Raw genomic sequence first — 23,411 nt, forward strand, 5'->3', positions numbered from 1 at the left:
TTGTTGGTCCAAAATTATGGAACACTCTGCCTCTATCTATCAAAACTGCTTCTACAGTGTCTGAATTTAAATGTTTGTTAAAAACTCATCTTTTCTCCTGTGCTTTTAATTGTTAGGTGATTGGGTGTTTTAAGGTCATATGTTTTTTTCTGTTGTATGTAAGCCTATGCAATACTAATGCAGCGATTAGGTTTGTCCATTTTTTTAAATGCTGTAATTAGGTTTATGTTTTAAGTGCAGCACTTTGGTCAACTAAAGTTGTTTTAAATGTGCTTTATAAATAAATTGAACATTGAACATTTTGTACTTTTTCCCTGAGAGAGGAGCCAAACCAGGAAAAGTGCAAAAATCTAATCACTAATGAGCTTCTCACACTTTTCTACACAAACTGTTAATCCAGGGTAATTTTTATCCCAAGATTAACAGTTCTGGGGCATATTACTCCATGTTTCACACTCTTTATATTTCACCCTGCGTTAGTAATACAAACTGTTTAATTCTGCCATTGGAATTTGGCTCTGCTTTGGAGCAGGGCCTCATAACATTATAATTAGAAGAAAAGAAAATGTTTTATTCAGCAAAGATGCATCAAAAGCTACAGTAAAGACATTTATGTAAAAAAACTTTGTTAATCAAAGAAAAAAAACAAAGTATCATGGTTTCCACAAAAAATATTAAGCAGCACAACTTTTCTAACATTGATAATGATAAGAAACGTTTCTCGTGCAGCAAATCAGCATATTAGAGTGATGATGCTGAAAATTCAGCTTTGCACAGTAATAAATTACAATTTAAAATATATTAAAACACAAAACAGTTATTTTAAATTTTAATAATGTTTCAAAATAATGTCTGATTAATAATATATTCATGTATTTTGATTAAATAAATTCAGCATTGGTGTGCAAACGTTTGAATAATGTATTATTATTTTTTATCCAGTTTCACTCAGACATAGCTACTGCAATAGTGTAAACTGGATTGAGTTAAAGGTGAAATTTTATATATATGCACATTTCATACCTTTTTTGTAAATGAAATTCATCTCCAATACTCCTTCTATCGTTTCAGGTTTACCCATTGTTATTCGAATGCTAGAAAAATAGCTACCGCAGTAGTGTAAACTGGATTGAGTTAAAGGTGAAATTTTTTCAGGAACTTAAAGGAGGAAAAATTATCCAAGAAATCTAAACTGAAGAGGGCGCTTATGGTATTATTACTTCTGATTTCTGGAAATGTTCAACTGAATCCAGGTCCTGATGTTGTCACAAGTTTTAACACACCTTCTGATTTTAAATCAAGGACTGGTCTTGGGATTGTTCATTTAAATGTTCGCAGTTTACTCACAAAGTTGGATATGTTACGTATCTGGGCAGATACAACTGATGCAGATATTATGGTTCTATCAGAGACATGGTTAAAAAATTCTATTTCAAATAAGGACATTAGCATTGTCGGTTATAATGTTTATAGGGCTGATCGATCTAATAGAGGAGGTGGAGTTGCAGTCTTTATTAAAAATAAATATATTACGAATGTACTTTTATCTAAATCAGTAAAAAATCAATTTGATCTTTTAGCTTTAAATATTGAGGTTTCTAAAACCTGCAATATTACATTAGTTGGTTGCTATAGGCCACCCTCAGCAGTAAATGAAACCTTATCTTCTTTGGCACAGATAATATCAGATCTAGACCCTAAAGAATTAGTTCTGATCGGTGTTAGTATCTGATGATTTAAAAGCTTACTGTAATTCTATTAATCTTTTTCAGATAGTACATAGTCCAACTAGACCAAATTTAAAATGTCCTGAAAATTCATCATTAATTGATTTAATTATAACTAATGTCCCTCATAAATATTCCATGGCATCTGTATTCGCAAATGATATAAGTGACCACTGTGTAGTTGCTACGGTTAGGAATACAAAAATTCCCAAATCTAAACCATGTATTATTACTAAACGTGATATGAATCACTTTAAGGAACAAGGTTTTTTACATGATTTATATCATTTTGATTGGGGAAAAATTTATCTTATTCCAGAAGTTGAAAGTGCATGGAATTATTTTTATGAAAGTTTTACCTATTTTATAAATAAGCATGCTCCTTTTAGAAAATTTAGAGTTAAAGGTAGACATAATGTATGGTTTACCCCCAAATTGTCAAATCTACTTCGAGATCGTAATTTGGCTTGGTCTAAAGCCAGAAGTTCTAATCTAAATGAAGACTGGTTGATTTTCAGACAATTGCGTAATATGTCCACTGCTGCAATTAGAAAGACTAAGGTTGACTACTTTCTTTTAGAAACTTCAAATAATATAAATAATTCGAAAATATTTTGGAAAAATATTAAAAGTCTCATTGGAAGTCATTCAAATTCAGATTCTCCATCATGTATTATTAAGGATTCATGTAAAATTGTGGATAAAGCTAAGATAATAGATTGTTTAAATGAACATTTTGTGGCCATTGGTTCACTTCATGAGTCCCAAAATTTGACCCATGTTAATTCCTTAACTGTTTAAGTTAACTGCTCTAAGGTTGGGAAAGCCGATTAGTCACCAGAAGAGATGGACGACAGCTCGCGTAAGTGTTTTGAATAACTTGGTCGCAGTTCTGTTGTTTAAATAATTTACTTGCTACTAGGAAGGAATAGTTCGTTTCCTACCTATTTCTACTCTGCATTTTCGTTGTTTTTTCTGTTTGATTGCACTTACTGGTAATTAGAATAATTTGCGCCTCAGCTGAGAACGAGTCTGTGTGATTGTGCAAAGTGTTAGTTTCGTCTTGAGCTATTAGCAGTCCTACCTTATTGGCTGGGCTGATCAGAAGCCGGCAACGGCTGTTTTCACTCTAGTTTCTTAGACTGTATTTATTTGATGTCAGAGCGCTGACGCGGAAGCGTCAGTGGAAGCGTTCAGCCTCCTCGTGTGAAGACCAACGAGTGTAAAGACAGACGACTTTCTCCTGCGCGACTTTGACCGAGCAACGACACCGAGCGCTCACTTAAGTATCCTTTTTATCTTCCTCACGCTTTCCTATACTCTATCCTCTATCATGTGTTTCCAAACCATTCCGGTTCTCTCTCTACCTCGCTCTAAAAATACACGCAGAAGGTTACGTAACCCTGCTAACCTGCGCATCTCTACATCTTCCACTGCACCTCTTTCTTTCTCTGTAGGTCTTTGGAGTTGCCAGTCAGCTGTCAACAAAGCCGACTTCATTTCTGCATTTTCCTTACATTCCACACTCAGCATCCTGGGCTTGACTGAGACCTGGATTCGTCCAGAAGACACGGCAACCCCAGCTGCTCTCTCTCACAATTTCTCTTTCTCTCACACCCCTAGGCAAGTTGGCCGGGGTGGGGGCACTGGCTTGCTCATTTCTAACAATTGGAAATACTCTACCCACTCTCCCCTAGGCAATCTCAACTCATTTGAATTGCATGCCGTTACTGTGACAGCTCCTATAAGACTCCAGATTGTGGTAATCTATCGTCCACCGGGCCAAATACCACCAACCTTCCTAGATGAGCTGGACGGACTGCTGTCCTCTTTCATGGAGGATGGCACTCCACTCTTAGTCTTCGGCGATTTCAACATTCACCTAGACAGGCCTTATGCTACAGACTTCCAGTCACTCCTAGCTTCATTTGATCTCAAACGCCTCACCACTACTAGCACGCACAAATCAGGTAACCAACTCGACTTAATTTACACACGCAATTGTTCTACAGATAACATTCTGGTACAACCACTACATATCTCTGACCATTTCTTCATTACATTTACTTTACATTTTGCTACCCAGGTGCCACCATCTCCCTTACCGGTTACTTTCAGACGCAACCTACGCTCCCTTTCCCCCTCCCTTCTTTCCTCTGTAGTATCCTCCTCTCTTCCCTCACCTACCCATTTCTCTTCTCTGGATGTAAATGCAGCCACTGACACTTTATGCTCTACCTTAACCTCTTGTCTAGACGACATCTGTCCTCTCTCCTCCAGGCCAGCACGGGCTGCTCCTTCTAACCCCTGGTTATCCGATATTCTTTGTGAAAATCGGACCAAACTCAGAGCGGCAGAGAGAAAATGGCGCAAATCAAACGATCCGTCGGACCTGAGTAGGTATCAGTCTTTGCTTTCATCTTTCTCTACTGAAGTCCACACTGCCAAATCCTCACATTTCCACAACAAGATCACCAGCGCTCCAGACATGTGTAATCTCTTCAGAACATTTAATTCTCTCCTCTGTCCCCCTCCTCCACCTCCCACCACTTTGATAACCGCTGATGACTTTGCCTCTTTTTTCACAGACAAAACTAGAACAATCAGTAACCAGTTCTCAACTCCACAGGACCTCCAATCAACCACATCCACTGCTCTAACTCCCATCTTCTCCTTCTGTCCCCTCACCGAGGCAGAAGTATCCAAACTTCTCCTCTCCAGCCATCCTACAACATGTCCTCTCGACCCGATCCCCTCACACCTTCTCCAAACAATCTCTCCCACACTCTTACCGACACTCACACACATTATCAACACATCTCTCCTCACAGGCACCTTCCCCACAGCATTCAAGCAGGCTCAGGTAACCCCACTGATCAAAAAACCTACATTAAACGCTTCTATTTTAGATAACTACAGACCTGTCTCTCTCCTTCCATTCATAGGGAAAACACTCGAACGAGTTGTCTTCAACCAGCTCTCGCGGTTTCTTTCACAGTACAACAAACTGGATGCTAAACAGTCAGGTTTCAGGAGTGGCCATTCAACAGAGACTGCGCTACTCTCAGTCACTGAAGCCCTGCGAACTGCAAAGGCTGATTCCAAATCGTCAGTCCTCATTCTGCTGGATCTTTCTGCTGCTTTTGACACTGTCAATCATCAGATTCTCCTGTCTACACTCTCATCACTGGGCATCACTGGGATTCCACTTCGCTGGTTTGAATCCTATCTCACCGGTAGATCCTTCAGGGTGGCCTGGGGAGGGGAGGTATCCAAACCACATCAACTGGTCACTGGAGTTAATCAGGGATCGGTTCTTGGACCCCTCCTCTTCTCCACATACACTACATCGCTGGGTCCCATCATACATGCACATGGCTTCTCCTATCACTGCTATGCCGATGACACACAGCTCTATCTCTCTTTTCAACCAGATGACCCAACGGTAGCTGCACGGATCTCAGGCTGCCTGGCGGACATCTCGGCATGGATGAAAGAACATCACCTACAGCTCAACCTGGCAAAGACGGAACTTCTGGTCTTCCCTGCCACTCCGACTCTACAGCATGACTTCACGATTCAGTTAGGCTCATCAATGATTACCCCATCAACTTCGGTCAGAAATCTTGGTGTAATCTTTGATGACCAGCTGACCTTCAAAGAGCACATTGCAAAGACTGCACGATCCTGCAGGTTTGCACTACACAACATCAGAAAGATCAGGCCCTTTCTGACAGAGCATGCTGCGCAACTTCTTGTCCAGGCCCTTGTTGTTTCTAGACTGGACTACTGCAATGCTCTTCTGGCTGGTCTGCCATCAAACACAATCAAACCTCTACAAATGATTCAGAATGCAGCGGCACGACTGATCTTCAACGAGCCCAAAAGAGCGCATGTTACACCTCTCTTCACCTCCTTGCACTGGCTACCAGTGGCAGCTCGCATCCAGTTCAAGACACTGATGCTTGCGTACAGAACTACCACAGGCTCAGCACCCTCCTACTTCCACTCACTATTACGAACTTACATCCCCTCCAGAAGTTTGAGATCTGCTAGTGAGCGACGCCTTGTGGTACCATCACAGAGAGGCTCAAAATCACTCTCCAGAACATTCTCGTTCACCATTCCTGGCTGGTGGAATAATCTTCCCACCCCTATCCGGAACGCCGGATCTCTGGCAATCTTCAAGCAACAACTGAAAACTCATCTCTTTCGGCAGTACTTTAAACTCAAAAAAAAAAAAAAAAACCCTTTCCCTCTATCTTTCTCTCCACTTACTAGCTTGTACTTATTTGAACAATGACTGAGACTTGGTGTTAAGAGCACTTCCTCTGTCTGATTGCCTCTTCAAGATTAATCGCTTTTTGTATTCCCCAATTGTAAGTCGCTTTGGATAAAAGCGTCTGCCAAATGACTAAATGTAAATGTAAATGTACTCTAGTGTAAATCATTTTAAGGTAGATCAATTATTTGATTTTAATCCAGTAACAGTTTCAGAGGTTAATAAGGCACTTAAATCTTTAGATAGTAGGAAACAGGCTGGTCCAGATAAGTTGGATCCACATTTCTTATAGTTGGCAGCTGATATTATTGCGCCACCACTAACCTATCTTTTTAATCTTTCTTTATCTACAAATGAAATTCCTTCTATCTAGAAAACTGCTTATGTTCGGCCATTATTTAAAGGGGGTGATCCAACTGTATTGAATAATTATAGGCCTATTTCGAAATTGTCTATTTTATCAAAGGTTTTGGAATCGCTTGTAAATGATCAATTAAAAGACTTTCTATCTTCTAAAAATGTCTTATCAGAGTTCCAATCCGGTTTTAGGAAAAAACACAGTACATCCACAGCAATTCTAAAAGTGTTAAATGATTTAATGGTTTCATTGGATAATAAAAACCATAGTGCTGCTCTTTTTATTGATTTATCTAAGGCTTTTGATCTCGTAGATCATGAAATTTTGAAGCAGAGACTACTTAGCGTAGGTTTATCACTAAATACTGTTGGATGGTTTGTTAATTACTTATCGGATAGATCTCAATGTATAAATATAGAGGGACTCACTTCTAGTACTCGGAATGTAAAGATCGGCGTACCACAGGGATCGGTTCTTGGGCCATTATCATTTATTTTATATATTAATAATATTGGGAATAACCTTGTACATTCAAGTTTTCACCTATACGCTGATGATATGGTGATTTACTCTTCTGCACCAACATTGGACCAGGCTGTGAATCATCTTCAATCTGATTTTGATGCAGTTCAGCATACACTGAGCAAATTAAAACTTGTTCTAAATGCAGAGAAATCTAAATTTATGATGTTTACAAAAAGAAAGTCTGCACATTCAAACTTATGCTCAATTACTACTCTTCAGGGTTTGGAAATTGAAGTAGTATCCAAGTATAAATACCTGGGGTTTAATTGATTGATTTAATTTAATTGATGATTCTCTTTCTTTTGGGCCTCATATTCAGCACCTTGTGATGAAATTAAAGTCGAAACTGGGCCTTTTTTTAGAGTCAAGTATTGTCTCTCTCTTGCAGCAAGGAAGAGATTGGTAGCAGCTACATTTTTGTCAGTGTTGGATTACTGTGATATCATATATATGCAGGCACCTAAGCATTGTTTACAGGCGTTGGATTCAGTTTATCATGGAGCATTAAGGTTCATCACAAATTCAAAAGCCCTTACTCATCATTGTTCTTTGTACTCTCGGGTTGGATGGCCGGGATTGTCATCCCGTAGACTTAAGCATTGGTATTTATTTATATATAAAGTAATTTTAGGTTTACTTCCCTCATATTTACAGCAGAATATCTTTCAAAAAGATGTAAAGAATTATGGGCTTCGCTCACAGGACTATTATCTTTTAAGCATCCCTAAAGTTCGTACTAATATGGGTAAACGGGCATTCAGTTATGCCAGGACCCTCTTGTAAATGAGATTTTAAATCTCAAGAGTTTTTAAATTTCCTGGTTAAATAAAGGTTAAATAAATAAAAAATATATATATGCACATTTCATACCTTTTTTTTTTTAAATGAAATTCATCTCCAATCCTCCTTCTATCGTTTCAGGTTTATCCATTGTTATTCGAATGCTAGAAAAAAAATATAGCTGCATTTCCAAGTAAAAACCGCCAAATAACATTTACACATAGTTACATTATGATACGTAATATTTAGAGGGTGGGAAGATGGGGGATTCCCCTGCTCTATATGTGTCTCTGCATCTAAATTATTATTTTTTTATTCCCATTGAACAGGAGTTAAAACTCCCACAAACTCATTCTCGCAGATGGCCTTGGTATGCGGAGCATTCGCAGCTTATATGGACGGAATACCAGTGATATATATATATATATATCACAGGTGGAACTGAATGAACTTATCAAGCAACACAGGAACATGACCAAACAGGAACATAAACGTGACAGATACATACATACATAGATACAGTGAGGAAAAAAATTATTTGATCCCCTGCTGATTTTGTACGTTTGAACCACTACTCAAAGAAATGATCAGTCTATAATTTTAATGGTAGGTTTATTTGAACAGTGAGAGACAATAACAACAAAAAAATCCAGAAAAATGCATTTAAAAAAAATTATGAAATTTATTTCAAAAAGTATTTGACCCCTTTGCAAAACATGACTAAGTACTTGGTGGCAAAACCCTTGATGGCAATCACAGAGGTCAAACGTATCTTGTAGTTGGCCACCAGGTTTGCGCACATCTCGGGAGGGATTTTGTCCTACTCCTCTTTGCAGATCCTCTCCAAGTCATTAAGGTTTCGAGGCTGACGTTTGGCAACTGGAACCTTCAGCTCCCACCACAGATTTTCTATGGGATTAAGGTCTGGAGACTGGCTAGGCCACTACAGGACTCTTAATGTGCTTCTTCTTGAGCCACTCCTTTGTTGCCTTGGCCATGGGTTTTGGGTCATTGTCATGCTGGAATACCCATCCACAACCCATTTTCAACGTCCTTCACGTCGTAGTGTGTTACCAATTGTTTTCTTGGTGACTATGGTCCCAGCTGCCTTGAGATCATTGACAATATCCTCCCGTGTAGTTCTGGGCTGATTCCTCACTGTTTTCATGATCACTGAAACTCCACGAGGTGAGATCTTGCATGGAGCCCCAGTCCGAGGAAGATTGACAGTTATTTTGTGTTTCTTCCATTTGCGAATAATTGCACCAGCTATTGTCATCTTCTCACCAAGCTGCTTGGCGATGGTTTTGCAGCCCATTCCAGCCTTGTGTAGGTCTACAATCTTGTCCCTGACATCCTTGGACAGCTCTTTGGTCTTGGCCATGGTGGAGAGTTTGGAATCTGATTGATTGATTGTTTCTGTGGACAGGTTGTCTTTTATACAGGTAACAAACTGAGATTAGGAGCACTCCCTTTAAGAAAGTGCTCCTAATCTCAGCTCCTTACCTGTATAAAAGAGACATGGGAGCCAGAAATCTTGCTGATTAATAGGGGATCAAATACTTATTTGACTCTTTAAAATGCAAATCAATTTATAACTTTTTTGAATGTGTTTTTCTGGGTTTTTTGTTGTTATTCTGTCTCTCACTGTTAAAATAAACCTACCAGTAAAATTATAGACTGATCATTTCTTTGTCAGTGGGCAAACGTACAAAATCAGCAGGGTATCAATTTTTTTTCCCTCACTGAACATATACATATATATATATATATATATATATATATATATATATATGTATATATATATTGCTTCTTCTATTTAAACTGATTATGTCTTAAATAAAATATCACATTAGCCTTTAAAGGCAACAAAGCAGCATTCACAATCCATGTTATTTTTGTAATATGATGTATTTGCAATTGAAACAGGATATTCAATCAGAAAAGGCCACAAGATTGCATGGTGATTACATTATGAAAAGTGGTTTGTGACAAGAGGTTGACAAATAGCAGTGCATAGTGATGTCAGTCCTAAAAGAGTTTAAGGAAGATAACAAAGACTAGCTTTTTTTGCTTTTTACAATAACATGCACAGATGACTCATTCGAAAAAACCATTAACAAAATACATATAGGGTAAATTCTGAATCCATGTTGACTTGAAAAGTTCCAGCAACAAATGAAATGTTGCTAATTTTAGAACAGGACATTCACTACATGCCGCTAAGATACAACAAAGAGGACATCATTTTGATTTAATGTCAGCATGCACACACAGAATGAAAACTCTGAAAGAAGCAAAGTCTTTCAGAGGAAATCAAACTCAACCTTTTTTGTGACAGTGCTGTGTGAAGGTCTGCGGAGTATCAACCTGAGCTTTACGATAGCAAATGAGTGAAACAGACCGCAAGCGACTTCAGAGACTAAGATAAAAACTCCCTATGTCAGCTCAGACTCTGCAGAAATGGAATGCGTCCTCAGGAGCCACATAAATATACCGCAAGCTGCATTTTGGTCTCGGGCCGTTTCTAGTTCCTAGCATTCCAGTTAGGGCCCATACGAAGGCGATGATGACTGCATTAGTTGTGATGGCTCTTTGGTCAATAGAGGCGAGAGATAATAACACATAACTGTGGGTGTTGGTTCCATCCCAGATGATCCAGAGACTTTTAGGAGCCTGTAAATGTGTCTGCAAAGTATCTGTCATTATTAAGCAGTTGAGGCCATGGTATTAGTAAAGCACTTTCAGCCACCAAGAGACATGCCTAGCATACAGATGAAAATATAAAATTTTTAGTAATCTTCCACTTTTTTTGCAGAAAAATAAAATGACCAAATACTGGTTCCAGTAACGACACTCACAGTGAAAAATAGTGCACTGTAAAAATGCAAACTAAACTCAAATGATTTTACCATAGTGCATGATGTTTGTAAACAAATACAATTTGAAGTCTGCATCACAAAACCAGCTCTATATGGCTTTTCTGATGTAGTAAACTTGCTCAGTAGCTCACCCGGTACAGCATTACGTACAGTGTTAAAAGAGTTCAAAGACTTGTAGAATCAAGCTAAAATGGCATGGTTGCTTCAGAAAATATATTTTTATCACATGTTTGCTATTGTTAACATTGTTGGTTAGGTTTATGGTAAGGTTTAGTGTAGGTAGTAAAAGTAATGCACATTTAGTGCAACTTGCTGGACATTTCACTTTCATGTTGTTGTGAAACGTGCAAGAAGCAATGTAATAACATTTTGCTGAAATGTTGCCACAGACACATTTTTCCAATGAACTTGGTATGAAGGCAAAAGTAAATGTATGCAGCAATGCTCACAAATTTCTCAGTTTCTCAAACTGCATTAAAACTCAAAGGACATGCAAACACTTAAAAAATGCCATAGAAATATACATTATAAATGTTAAAAAATATAAACATTTCTCAAACTTAATGATTATGGCAGATTTTTAATACGTGTCCAGCTTCAATTAAGATTAAATTCCTTTACGCAAAGAATTCAAATGGTTATACTTTTGTTTAACATCACATCTAGATTTGATTTATAAAAAAGAATTTCATTAAGAGAGTGTTTTCCTCCATAATTTACTAAGAAAAGAGAGGTAGAGGACAGATGTGGATAATACATATGCAATTGCTATTGATATATTAGTTGCCAATAACTAGAAACTATAATTTATATTATATTATATCATTTATAAAACAGTTTGAAATAATGCACAAATATGGTAACTTTGATGGCCTACAAGCATTAAACAACATACTAATATATGCAGTCACATAAAATATAACATTATGAGCCAATTTACAGGAAATTGTATAATGTATATACCACTTTTTTTGTTAAAAGTTATTTGAATAAAGTGAATTAGTTTAGGGCTAGTGCATTCAATCCCCTAAACTACAAACATCTCTGCTCCTCAACAATTACATACACCCAGTGACAAAAGTCAAGGTTGTTGGCTCAATCGCATGCTGTGCTATCTAGATGACCAGAGCCTGACCAGAGGTGTTGCGCAGGATCAACACGTCTTAACTGTCATCATAAGATGCAGACAGACTCGCAGGAAACAGCAGGTCCCTGAAGGCCGCAAAGGCTAAGCCGGGCCTGGTGCAGTCCACATGTCAGAACCTTGCATGTGTTTTCCATCATTAATTAGCTGGGATGTTTGTTGCATGCAATCACCAGATAACCACAAATGATTATGTAACATTTTTGTCAGCTCAGGCAATGCCCGCGCCAACATAAACCACTCGCAGGAATGCGACTGGCCTTTGACCATGAAAACACATTGTTAGCGCATATGAACTTGATCTGATGTTTGTTTGGAATGGCCAAGCTGTTGTCATTGTTTGCATTCCGTCCTCTTGATCGCAACATTATTACTGTTGCCATAAGCTCTTAAAACTTTACAGAGAGTAATGAAACACTTTTTTTTTTTTACAAATGTTTGATTGACATTATGACTTAAAAAAATATTTCAGTATCAAAGGAGACTCAGCAAAGTTCATCAGTAGTTTACCTCTGTGAAAAGTGCATCATTTGGAAAGTATTGAATTGTACGTATAGGTGTTGTGGTAGTACCATGGTACCAGTGATGTTTCAGATGGTAATACCATGGTACTGCAATTGCTTCTTGGTTTACCAGGGTATTCCAAGAATAAAGTTACTTTCAAAATAGTACCATGCCAAAACAATAGTATGCAGGTCCAAAATACATGGAATATGGTATTTCTGGTACTTATACTTTGCACTCTATTATTTAAAGGTTTGGTTGGTAAAACTTTCATATTTTCAAAACAGCCTCTTATCCTCAAGGCTGCATTTATTTGACCAAAAAACAATACAAACATTGATATAATGTAAAATATTATTACATTGATTTCTATTTTAAATATGCGTTAAAAGACTTTTCTGTTTTCTTACAAACTGCTTTGTGTTTGCAATGCATGTTGTTCTGAGTGGTTGCTTACTTTTCCAAGTCAAAAGAGTCAAATCTTTTAAGTCTGAATGCTTAGAAAAGCAATAGTCCACCTCTTCTCAAAAAGCCACATGATTTAATCATTCATTTCCACATTCATTTTTCTGTAGCAAATTCATTCATTTTTTCCACAGCAGCAGTTCAGGCCGAGTTATGTGCCAAAGTTTAATATGTAAAGTGGTAAAATGGAAGAACTGAATTGACTTGAACACAATAATAGTGATTAAGTTTCGGATGATTCCAAAACAGAATGAAGCAGCCCAGTGCAAACCTCATGAATATCCACTGATACACTGTAAGATAATATTCCAAACAAACATATGGTCAAAACAGGACTGATAATATAAAGTGCAAGTTGTCCTCTTCTTACAATAACTAGACAAAAGATGACTGTAATCAGGGTAGCCAATGCTGAGATACTACTAGGAGGATCCATCTGACCCTGAAGCCAAGATACTGTCAGTGATGACTATGTGAAGATATTTAAAATGTTGTTTTGCAACCACATCATTTATGTAACACTTCGATAAGACAAATTCCAGTGAAACAAGAGTAAGAGTGTTGAATGCTAAACAGTATCGTGGGTGCGTTTACATGCAACCATATAATTCATTTATAATCAGATTGATGATTCATGTGAACTGATTGAAATTTCAGTCAGAATGAAATCTTAAATAAGCTGTTTAATATGAAAATTTTAGCCATGTAAACCCTAGAATCTCACTACTTTCTTAATTGGGATTCAAAAATACTTTGCAAATACTAGGGCTGGGTGGTATATTCAGTTTGTATGATATATATTTTATAATATATTTTTTCTAAACTATAAGACATGAGGCAATTCTGCATTTATATTGATGTACAGTTGTTTGATACAGCGCATCTGAAAAATAGATGAAAAACCTGGAAAACAGGTCTCATCTCTTCCGCTTGTCACAGAACGTGTTAAGAATCAGTTAAACTAGCTAGCTCTTTTTATTGTTGATGGTTATTGGTCAGTGGAGGAGAGTGAGAAGTTATTTACAAGACACTATTTTCAGCCAAAAATGGAAAATATTTTATGTGTTTTGGCCATTCATTTAGACAACAAGTGTTTTGGGGGGCCTGAAAACGCAAACTTTTGAAAACGGGATTCAAAGTGCAAGTACCGTATTTGAAAATGATACTGTTATCATGTGTAAACTGCAAAAAATGTGAATTTGTGAAAATGGCAAAGTCACATGTATGCATATTATGTGTTCAGTCTATAGAAATACAAACATCCACAGAAGCATAGTATTTCTTTACAAAGTGATGTCGCCAACTACTGGCCAGGCATGAATAATTGTATTATTAGTCATTTTGGTGGATCCATGTGAATTCGTATTAATTTTTTTTTTCTGACTGACTGAAATTAGTGCATGGAAATATGTGACCCTGGAGCACAAAATCAGTCTTAAGTCGCTGGGGAATATTTGTGACAATAGCCAAAAATACATTGTATGGGTCAAAATTGTATTGATGTTTCTTTTATGCCAAAAATCTTTAGGATATTAAGTAAAGATCTTGTTCCATGAAGATATTTTGTAAATTTCCAACCGTAAATATATCAAAACTTCATTTTTGATAAGCAATATGCATTGCTAAGAACTTCATTTGGACAACTTTATAGGTGATTTTCTCAATATTTAGATTTTTTTGCTCCCTCAGATTCTTTGAATAAATCAGAAAGCTGATTTATTCAGCTCTCAGATGATGTATAAATCTCAATAAAATAATAAAAAAAGACCCTTGTGACTGGTCCTGTGTCATATAAGATAAGAAACTAGTACACACAAATCTTCAGCAGAGCACATTTCAGATGAGGGACACCACAGCTCTTACCTTTCTTTGACTTAGCACCGATCTTCAGCTTGGAAGGCCATGCAATCTGAGTATCTGTCTCCTCCATGACCTGTGGGACAGAAAAGGGCGTACATGTTAAAAGGACCATATTCTAAACTTTTTTTCAGGCAGTTTCACTTATACTAATACATTTAGTTGATTTTTTTTTTTATAACGGAGCACTGAGCTCAAAATCAGCATATTAGATAAGATAAGATTTCTGAACGTTCATGTGACCCTGAAGAATGGAGTAATGAAGCTGAAAATTCAGCTTTACCATCACAGGAATACACAGAAATTACACTTTAAATGTATTAAAATAGAAAACAGCTCATTTAAATTGCAATAATATTTAACAGTATTACTGTTTTACAGTATTTTTGATTAAACAAATGCAGCCTTGGTGAGCAGAAAAAACTTATTTCAAAAACATCGAAAAGCATAATTATTCCAGTCTTTTGACCAACAGTTTATATCATTCACTCTTATTCTATTATATGAGCCTTTTAAAAACTTGCAAAAAAGGTACATCTACTATATGTATAACTTCATCTTAACTATCCAATATTGTGATAAAGCTGCTGCATGTATAGCACTGCTGTTTGTCTTCACTTCCTCTCCATAATAACGGTCAACATCAGAAATTGGGACCACCATGGTAATCCACATTCCAATAATCTGATGTTGGTCATCTGAATAAAATGTCTGGCTAATATGTTATTAATGACATACCACTAATTACTTACAATATCAGAGAAGAGCCAAGAAAAAGAAATGTGCATTCCTGTCAAGATTACATTTTCACAGTACTGAACATGGGAGGAGTTTTTCACCTTTCTTTGAGATTTAGATGACAAGAAAAAGAAAACAACATGCATATACAGGTAATTCATAATCAAAATATTTATCTCTCAACCTTAACAACGCGTAATGATGCTTTGGGAATTTTATTTGGATAAACTAACTTTATTCTATGTGGTTAACCATACTGAAACACTGGTGTTCCGTAAGACATTAAAAGAAAAGTGTTCAAGATTACCAGGGAGGTCTGCGGTCGCGACCCTTGTACAAGCTGGCGCACCAGATCCTTGTGTGGTCCCAGGGCAAACTCCTCTCATTAAGAGCAGTGCACATTCCTGGGCATCTCAATGTGGGAGCAGACGTTCTGTCGAGACAGGGGCCGAGGCCCGGGGAATGGATGCTTCACCCCAAGGTGGTGAAGCAGATATGGAGAGTTTTTGGCCAGGTGGACCTGTTCTCTCTGACTCCTCCAGCTCCTCTGGGACTGGATACTATGGTGCAGACTTGGCCGAGGCTTCGTCTGTACGCTTTTGTCCCTATCGCTCTGCTCCCGGGAGTTCTGGCAAGAGTGCGCCGGGACGAGGTCAGTCTACTACTGGTAGCGCCGTTCTGGCCGGGCCGAGTATGGTTCTCAGACCTGATTTCTCTCCTCGTCCGGAGAGATCTCCTCTCACGTGTGGCCACTGAGGGGGCACAGCTCATAGCTTCCGGTCTCTCAACCGAGGTTGTCGAGACCATCCTCCAATCCAGAGCTCCCTCTACGAGGAAACTGTACGCCCTGAAGTGGACACTCTTCACTTCATGGTGCGGAGACCGCCAGCTCAACCCAGTTAACTGCCCGATTGGTACAGTTCTGGAGTTTCTGCAGCCCCGTCTCTCCGCAGGGTTAACCTACTCCACCATTAAGGTGTACGTGGCGGACATTGCGGCCTACCACGTTCCTGTCTGTGGTCAGTCAGTGGGTAGACACCCCCTAGTTACACGTTTCCTCCGCGGTGCGCTAAGGCTTCTATCCTCCTCCCTTCAAGGAGCCCGACCAGCAGAAGCTTAATTGTATGTGTCCAGTGTGAGTACTGGGCACGTACTGTACATCCACAGAGCTGTGGAGAAAGGTGCTATGGTCCTCCTAAGAGGGGTCTTCCTGCTGCTAAGCAGACCCTCAGTAGGTGGATAGTGGATGCTATTAATATTGCCTATGAGTCCTCTCAGCTCCCCTCGCCGATGGGAGTCAGAGTTCACTCAACCCGAGGTGTGGCGGCCTCCAAGGGCTTCCTAGCAGGTGTGTCTATGCAGGACATCTGCAACGCTGCTGGGTGGTCCACGCCCCTCACTTTTGTAAGGTTTTATGACCTCGACATTCGAGCCGCTCCGGGCTCTTCTGTCCTCTCGTCCTAGTACACACTAGGCAGGGACTTGTCAGTCTGGTGGCGTGGGTATCTCGTTCCCTAAGCGTCTTCGGACGCAGCTCATGTTCCTGAAGGGGAACGTCCCAGGTTACGCATGAAACCATGGTTCCCCGAAGGGAACGAGACGCTGCGTCTCGAAGCCACACTTCCGGCATCCCTGCCAGCGCTTGCTTCATTCCTAGAAGCTGAAGCCGGCTCTGCCGCACGTGCCTTTATAGCTTCCTGGTCGTGACGTCACCCGCCCGTGACGCCTCGCCCTTCCATTGGACTGATTGTACAGATGATTCAGAGCGCGGTCACGCTGAAGGCGTTCCTTAAGCGTCTTCGGACGCAGCGTCTCGTTCGGGGAACCATGGTTACATGCGTAACCTGAGACGTTTTTTTGTCTATGGAAAAAAACCCCTAAGAGAGTGCATCTACTGTAATTATAAAACATTTGCAAAAATGTTTAAGTCTGTAAGTTACAATAAATGGTTTGAGTTCAATTAATTGCAGAAGGGAAAATTTTACTCCAAGAGTTGCATGACTGCACTACTGTACATTTTTTAATACATTTGAAGGAAGCTCACCAACGCTTTCGTCCATGCCCAACAATGCTGCATTTATGATAAAAAACACAATAGAAACAGTCATTTTAATAATATGGAAATATTATTAACTATAATATTATTAAAAGTAACTGGTTGCTTTTTAAATATACTTTAAAATGTAATCGATTCCTGTGATGCAAAGCTGAATTTTCAGCATTACTCAAGTCTTCACTGTCACAGGATCCTTCAGAAATCATTCTCTTTCATTCTCTTAATATTCATATTAGCTTCTCATAAAAACATTTACTATTGTCATTGAAAACAGTTGTGCTGCTTCATATATTTTTTTTCTGATTTATTTTTCCAAAAATCTTGTTTGGTGTGTGACGTTATAAACATTTAGGATGGCATGAGGGTGAGTAAATTACAAAATTTTCATTTTCTCAATAATTTGTTAGAGGAACATCAATATGGTCTAAGCATTGTAACTAAAATGTTAATAAATCCAGTAAGAATGGATTTGAAAATAACTTATGAACACCAAGTCACCATTTGTTAGCCAAATAACATCAATCCCCAACATAAAGCTTGACGTAATATAATCTGTTGAAACCACCCATGTAACGATCCATATCGCTCTGTCACATATGTTGTTCAGTAAGAGTAAAATAATACCACCCAATTAAAATATCTCAAAGTATCTAGAGCAATAAGTCAAAAATCTCTGGTGGAAACCAAGGAACTATAAATGTAAAACAGAAAATATCCCTCTGAATATTTTCAGCATTACAAATAGAGCATGTAAAAGCCCACAGCCATCGGGAGAGAGCTTGAACAGGATGTGAGGGCCAGTAAAGTGCTTGTAAAAGTCATTGTGCAGATGTATCTTACGATACCAGCAGTGGCCAGTACAGTCCTGTAGGGTCACTGATTCAGATTGTAGCTGTCTGGTTAATTACAGAGTCTAGAGGTCTTACAGATGACTCTGAGGTGTCTCTACTAAGTAAGAAGCAAATAAGATGAAGTCACTTTTGGGCAGTAGACACTTCCCAGGGCTCTTACTAGCAGATGTCACCTCTGGCTCTGTTCCAAAACCCAGTAAGCTCCTTCTGTGGGCATCACAAGCACTCCAGATGCGAATGCTGGTCTATATGGTTGGCACTAAACTGCATTATTATGCCTTCTAAGATGCCTTCTTTTTTGCTGAATTCAAAATGAATATCGCACAATATTGAAAATCATTGGAAATAGCCCATTATATTTTCGCGAAACTCCAAAAACATACCTACTGTATATATACAATTCACTGCCATTTCCAATTGAAATGAACAGTAGAGGCAGTAAAACTTATATTCATTTTTTACAAATATTTTGGGCATTTTATCGATTAATAAACTTATTTTTGCATAGTTCCTTCCACAATACTATGTTATGATTTCAATATGCTAGTAACATAGCACATGATTTGTAAACTAATACATTATGTGATTTTCATCACATAAACAGCTTCATATGTATGGTTTTTCAAATATAGTAAACTTGCTCGATAGCTCACCTGGTACAGAATTACACTTATGAAGCAGAACGGGTACAAGCCACAATTAAATCCCCAAATCCTCTAGCATCAAGTTAAAATGGCATGGTTAAGCTTTTTTTTAATCTCATATTTGCTTTCGCTAATTCTATTGGTTAGGTTTAGGGTAAGGTTTAGTGTTTTAGTGCAAAAAAAAAACCGATGCCTAATTTACCTTCATCTGTTTCAGATAAAATTAATGTATTTTTAGTACCACTTTAGTACCACTCACTGGCCATTCTGAATGTCCCGTGAAAAGTGCAAGAAGCAGCATAACATCATTTTACAGAAACTTGTATGATACGCCAGGATTTGTTGCCTACAAACAGTGTTCAAAATAAGCTTTCATTTAAGATTCTGCCTTTGAAGGCAGTTAACATCAAGGCAGTATGTAATGTTTTGGAACAGTGTGTTGAATGCTAGTGATGCCACTCTAGATCTCATATTCCTCTTTTACAGTTCTTTATCAATTACAACTGTGAAGAATTCTGTTTGCTCCGTTTTAGACAGACTCACTCAAAGAACTCTGGCTGGCATCCTGCTATCTGTTCTGAATGCTGTTTTTGGCAAAGCTGTGCCCGCTTAAAAGATGATTCAAACAGACCACACACAGCTCCTGAAAACCTACCCAGCCAAACCATTTTACATGTTACTGGATAGCTCTGTAACAGCTTTAATGTTCTTACAAATGAAATGGGCTGTTAATTTAACAAGCCCAGAATTAATACTCAGCTCTGGTAGCCCAGAGATGTAGTTTCAAGGATATTGTATTTTTAGGGCCAGATCAAATTTAATATTTTTCTATGAATTTATAAAATAGGATGTGAATATTAAGTTGATGGCAAACGCACAAAGAGCCTAAGATATCTTCTAGTCTAATCTAAATATATCTCACATATGAATAAACAAATGTACAGAAACTTACAACAAAACATTTTGAACATCTACAGCAAAACAACACTCATAAAAAATATAATAATATAATAAGTACTAGAAATCGATTATTATTATTATTATTTTTTTTTACATCAAACTAATATTCAAATGAAATACACGATATGACAAAAAAGGTATAAATTTAAAATTTCATTTTTATTCTTTGAATTTATAAATTGGAATGTGAATATAAAGGTGATGACAACAGCACAATAAGCCTACAATATCTGCTAATCTGATAAAAAATATAGTTCAAATATGAACAAAACATTTTTATAAAAATTTAACATTTTAGCCAAGACATCTACTGCAACATGGGGAAAAAAGCTAAAAAAAAAAGAAGAAATTAATTACTTAAAAAATGAATAACAAGCAGTTCTAAAAATTGTTTAAAAAGAATTAATCCAATTAAATACAAATTTAGTACATGATACAAATAACATTTAATGAGAAAAGATAATAAAACACCATTTTTGTGGCAGATATATAGACAAAATATGTCTTTTGGGATCAAAATATAGTTATACATTTACATATAATAGAACATAAGCCTATCATTGCCCTTCAATCTGCAGAAATCCATTAAAGCAAAATGTTCCCGCAATTTCTATGAAATAATATGAGTAGATATGCACATAAAACAGAGGTTTTGCAATGGCTTCCCATTAACAAATGTGTTGGAAAGAATAAAAAATGGGTGAAAAAGCTTGAACATCATTTGTGTACTCCATGTGCCAGACTACTAAGACATGTTTTTTTTGTTTTGTTTTTTAAAAAAAGGACTTTGCGTTATATATTAAACCATGCGATTACTGTATGTTTTTGGTGCACGCACACTCCTGCTGTGCTCCACCGTGAGAATGGACAAAATTATGCAAGACTGTGTTTGCCACCTGTTTCCTGCCCTGGTCCCGCTGTGCGGTGCCACAGGTGTTCGGCAAGGAATTCTGGAACTTAGGACCAGACTCAATTTGGGCCTTAGTTCACATAAACAGCTTTAAGTGTCATTATAAAATACAAGGGGCCTTCTATTGACTCAGCTGATGCTCTGAAGTGTGTTTGGTCCACTGGGTCGGGGTGACATTGTTCCTGTTTTTTATCAAAATTTGGATACGTAGGGAGCGTGAACTTACACAAGTGAGAGAGACACATTATACAAATTCAGCTCAGCATCAGAGACATTTGACTTGCAGGGTAAGAAACAAGCCTCAGTTTTTACAGAATCATATGGAATGGGAGGACATGCATAATCTCACCCTGTTTTTCTTGATCTCCTCAAAAATGGCTGTCTTTGAAGATTCCCTTCCATAAATAGAAAGCATCGGGGGAATTGAAAAACAAACCAGGGCGCTCTATTCATGCTCACTGAAAACAAAAGCACATCTACTGTTCAGCAAATAAACCGGATGATTTGCTAAAAGCTGTTTTATAGATCAGTAAATCAACATTGACTAAACACTCAACGTCATGCTAGCCCTCTGAGCAGCATGAAAACTATATTGCTAGTTTTAATGAATTAAGAAACCAAAACAAGACAAATGCTAGAACGCTCCCATCCTGTTATAATCAACAAAGCTGTCACTGCATGTTTATACAGCTTTGCGTGACTGTTTGAGTCTTGCAGTACAGCTTCACTCTGTTCTGGAATTTCTTGAATACTCTCATTATAATTTGCCAGGAGTCTAAAGTCATCTGTTCCAAGAGTGATATTTACCTTACTTTTTCTTTGTTTTTCTCAGCAACTCAAAACTCAATTCAGATCTCAATTGTTATAGACTGACCATGTTTACATGCACACCTATAATCAGGTTGCAGCCATATTCTGAATATGATGTCTATGAGCAAAATGTTACTTTTGTTAAAAGGGTGATCGGACGCCCATTGGATGCCAAGTTGATATGATTCTTTAGGTTCTTAATGAAAAGTCTATAACATACTTTGGTTAAAATTTCTCAACGGTAGTGTAAAAAACACCTATTTTACCATGTCAAAATCAGCTCTGTTTTTAGCAAGCCATTATTCGTATTTATTATATATCGTATTTATTTTTTATTCCAATCTCCTATTTTAAAACAGGAATATAGATTTGCTACAGTTGAAATGGTTTTCTGGCTTGCATTTTATCTCTTAAAATGATGAATGTCATTAAAAATGGGGAAATTTTCACAAATAAGCAACCTCTTATTTACAAGGTAAACATAAAGCTGCTTGGTTTATATTTTTACTTTAAAACTGTATTGAAAATCTATTGCTGCAATAGTGATGGCCCGTTTCAAATGTTAACTTGCTTTTCTCTTCTTTCTTTTTGCTCTTAACAGCTCCCACTCGCTGTGGTGAAGTGGCGATGAAATACTGTTCTTCTAAATACTTTCCAGCATTTCAGTAATAAAAGTGTACAGTATATCTACAATACATGCAAATTACAGGAAAGTGAAACAGTTATTGTACATTTCACGGCAGTGGTCAAAATGGATTTAAACTGTGAATTTTCAATCGATCCATTCTTGTAAACACAGAGATGTGGATTCGGACGGCAGTTGGTGTTAGTAAAAATAGTAGGTTAGTAATGACATTTTGGATTCAAGCAGCAATAAAATTCCTGATTAGCCCTCATAAATACAGAAATTAGCTTACATTCCCATAAGAAACAATTAAACAATTCCCGGGCTTTTGTCAGTTTTTTCTCAGAATTTACAGTTTGGGTCCTTTAAAATATTTAAAATAACACAATTTAAAGTGCTAAGGTTAATAAGCATAACTGGTTTAAGATCATGAATGTAAACACAAGCATACAGCAAAAATACACTGCAGAGCTCACAGAGTTTTTAGCTACAGTTCTGCGTATAAAGACAGAAGAAGAGGTTGAATGAACCACTGAATCTTGAACCACTGCTGTTTTGCACATCGTCCAAACCTCTGCAGTGATGCTACTCTGAGGTTCTAAGCTGCTTGGACATCTAGACAAATGATCAAAGGAAACTTCCACTGTTAATTGCGTATAATCAAATTTGTCATTTAGAAACTTGGACAGAACAAGGCTTTTATTTTCATTGATGGTATCCGTGATCAAAAAGCACATGGCTAAATGGCCAGATATCTGTCACTTACATGGCTGAGCAAAGCATTACTCATTAGCATAATAGAAACCAGCCCTTTTGGAATAAAAAGCCTGAACCTCCGACATATATTATGACCATCAATATGTAACCATCTTGTTTCTGTATGAGTGAGTGACTCCTCCACTCAGACATGCTTTTATGACAAATAGTACACTCTAAAAACTGCTGGGTTAAAAACAACCCAATTTGGGTTATTTGGCAACCCAGCGCTGGGTCAAAAAGGGACGAACCCAGCACTGGGGTTTTTAACCCAACAAGTTGGGTTATTATGTTTAACCCAACATGCTGGGTTGCTTTTTTATGGTTTAAAATTACTACATTGCTAGGCTAAAATGATCCCAAATTAAACCTACAAATCTTGTTCACATTTTAAAATCACACAAAGAATGACTTTCAAAAGGTAAATATTTATTAAAAACAAGAGAAAACAGTCAAAAAGTAACATGCATGTAAGAAGAAATGCAGAAAAGTATGGCATTAACAGCTACAGAGTTTATAAATGAAGCATTGAACATT

The 23,411-nt window shown here is 37.5% G+C and overlaps 1 protein-coding gene across 1 annotated transcript in view; it reads right to left on the reverse strand.

Moving 5' to 3' along the window:
• LOC306852331 (protein bicaudal C homolog 1-like) overlaps positions 1-23,411 on the reverse strand; it is a 115,147-nt gene that overhangs the window by 52,377 nt on the left and 39,359 nt on the right. Inside the window, exon 3 of the mRNA XM_079389066.1 lies at positions 14,531-14,600. Coding sequence (XP_079245192.1) covers positions 14,531-14,600 — 70 coding nt within the window. The remainder of the gene's footprint in view (positions 1-14,530; positions 14,601-23,411) is intronic.

This window comes from Barbus barbus (genome assembly GCF_936440315.1).
Source record: "Barbus barbus genome assembly, chromosome: 32".
In the NCBI taxonomy this organism is placed as follows: Eukaryota; Metazoa; Chordata; class Actinopteri; order Cypriniformes; family Cyprinidae; genus Barbus; species Barbus barbus.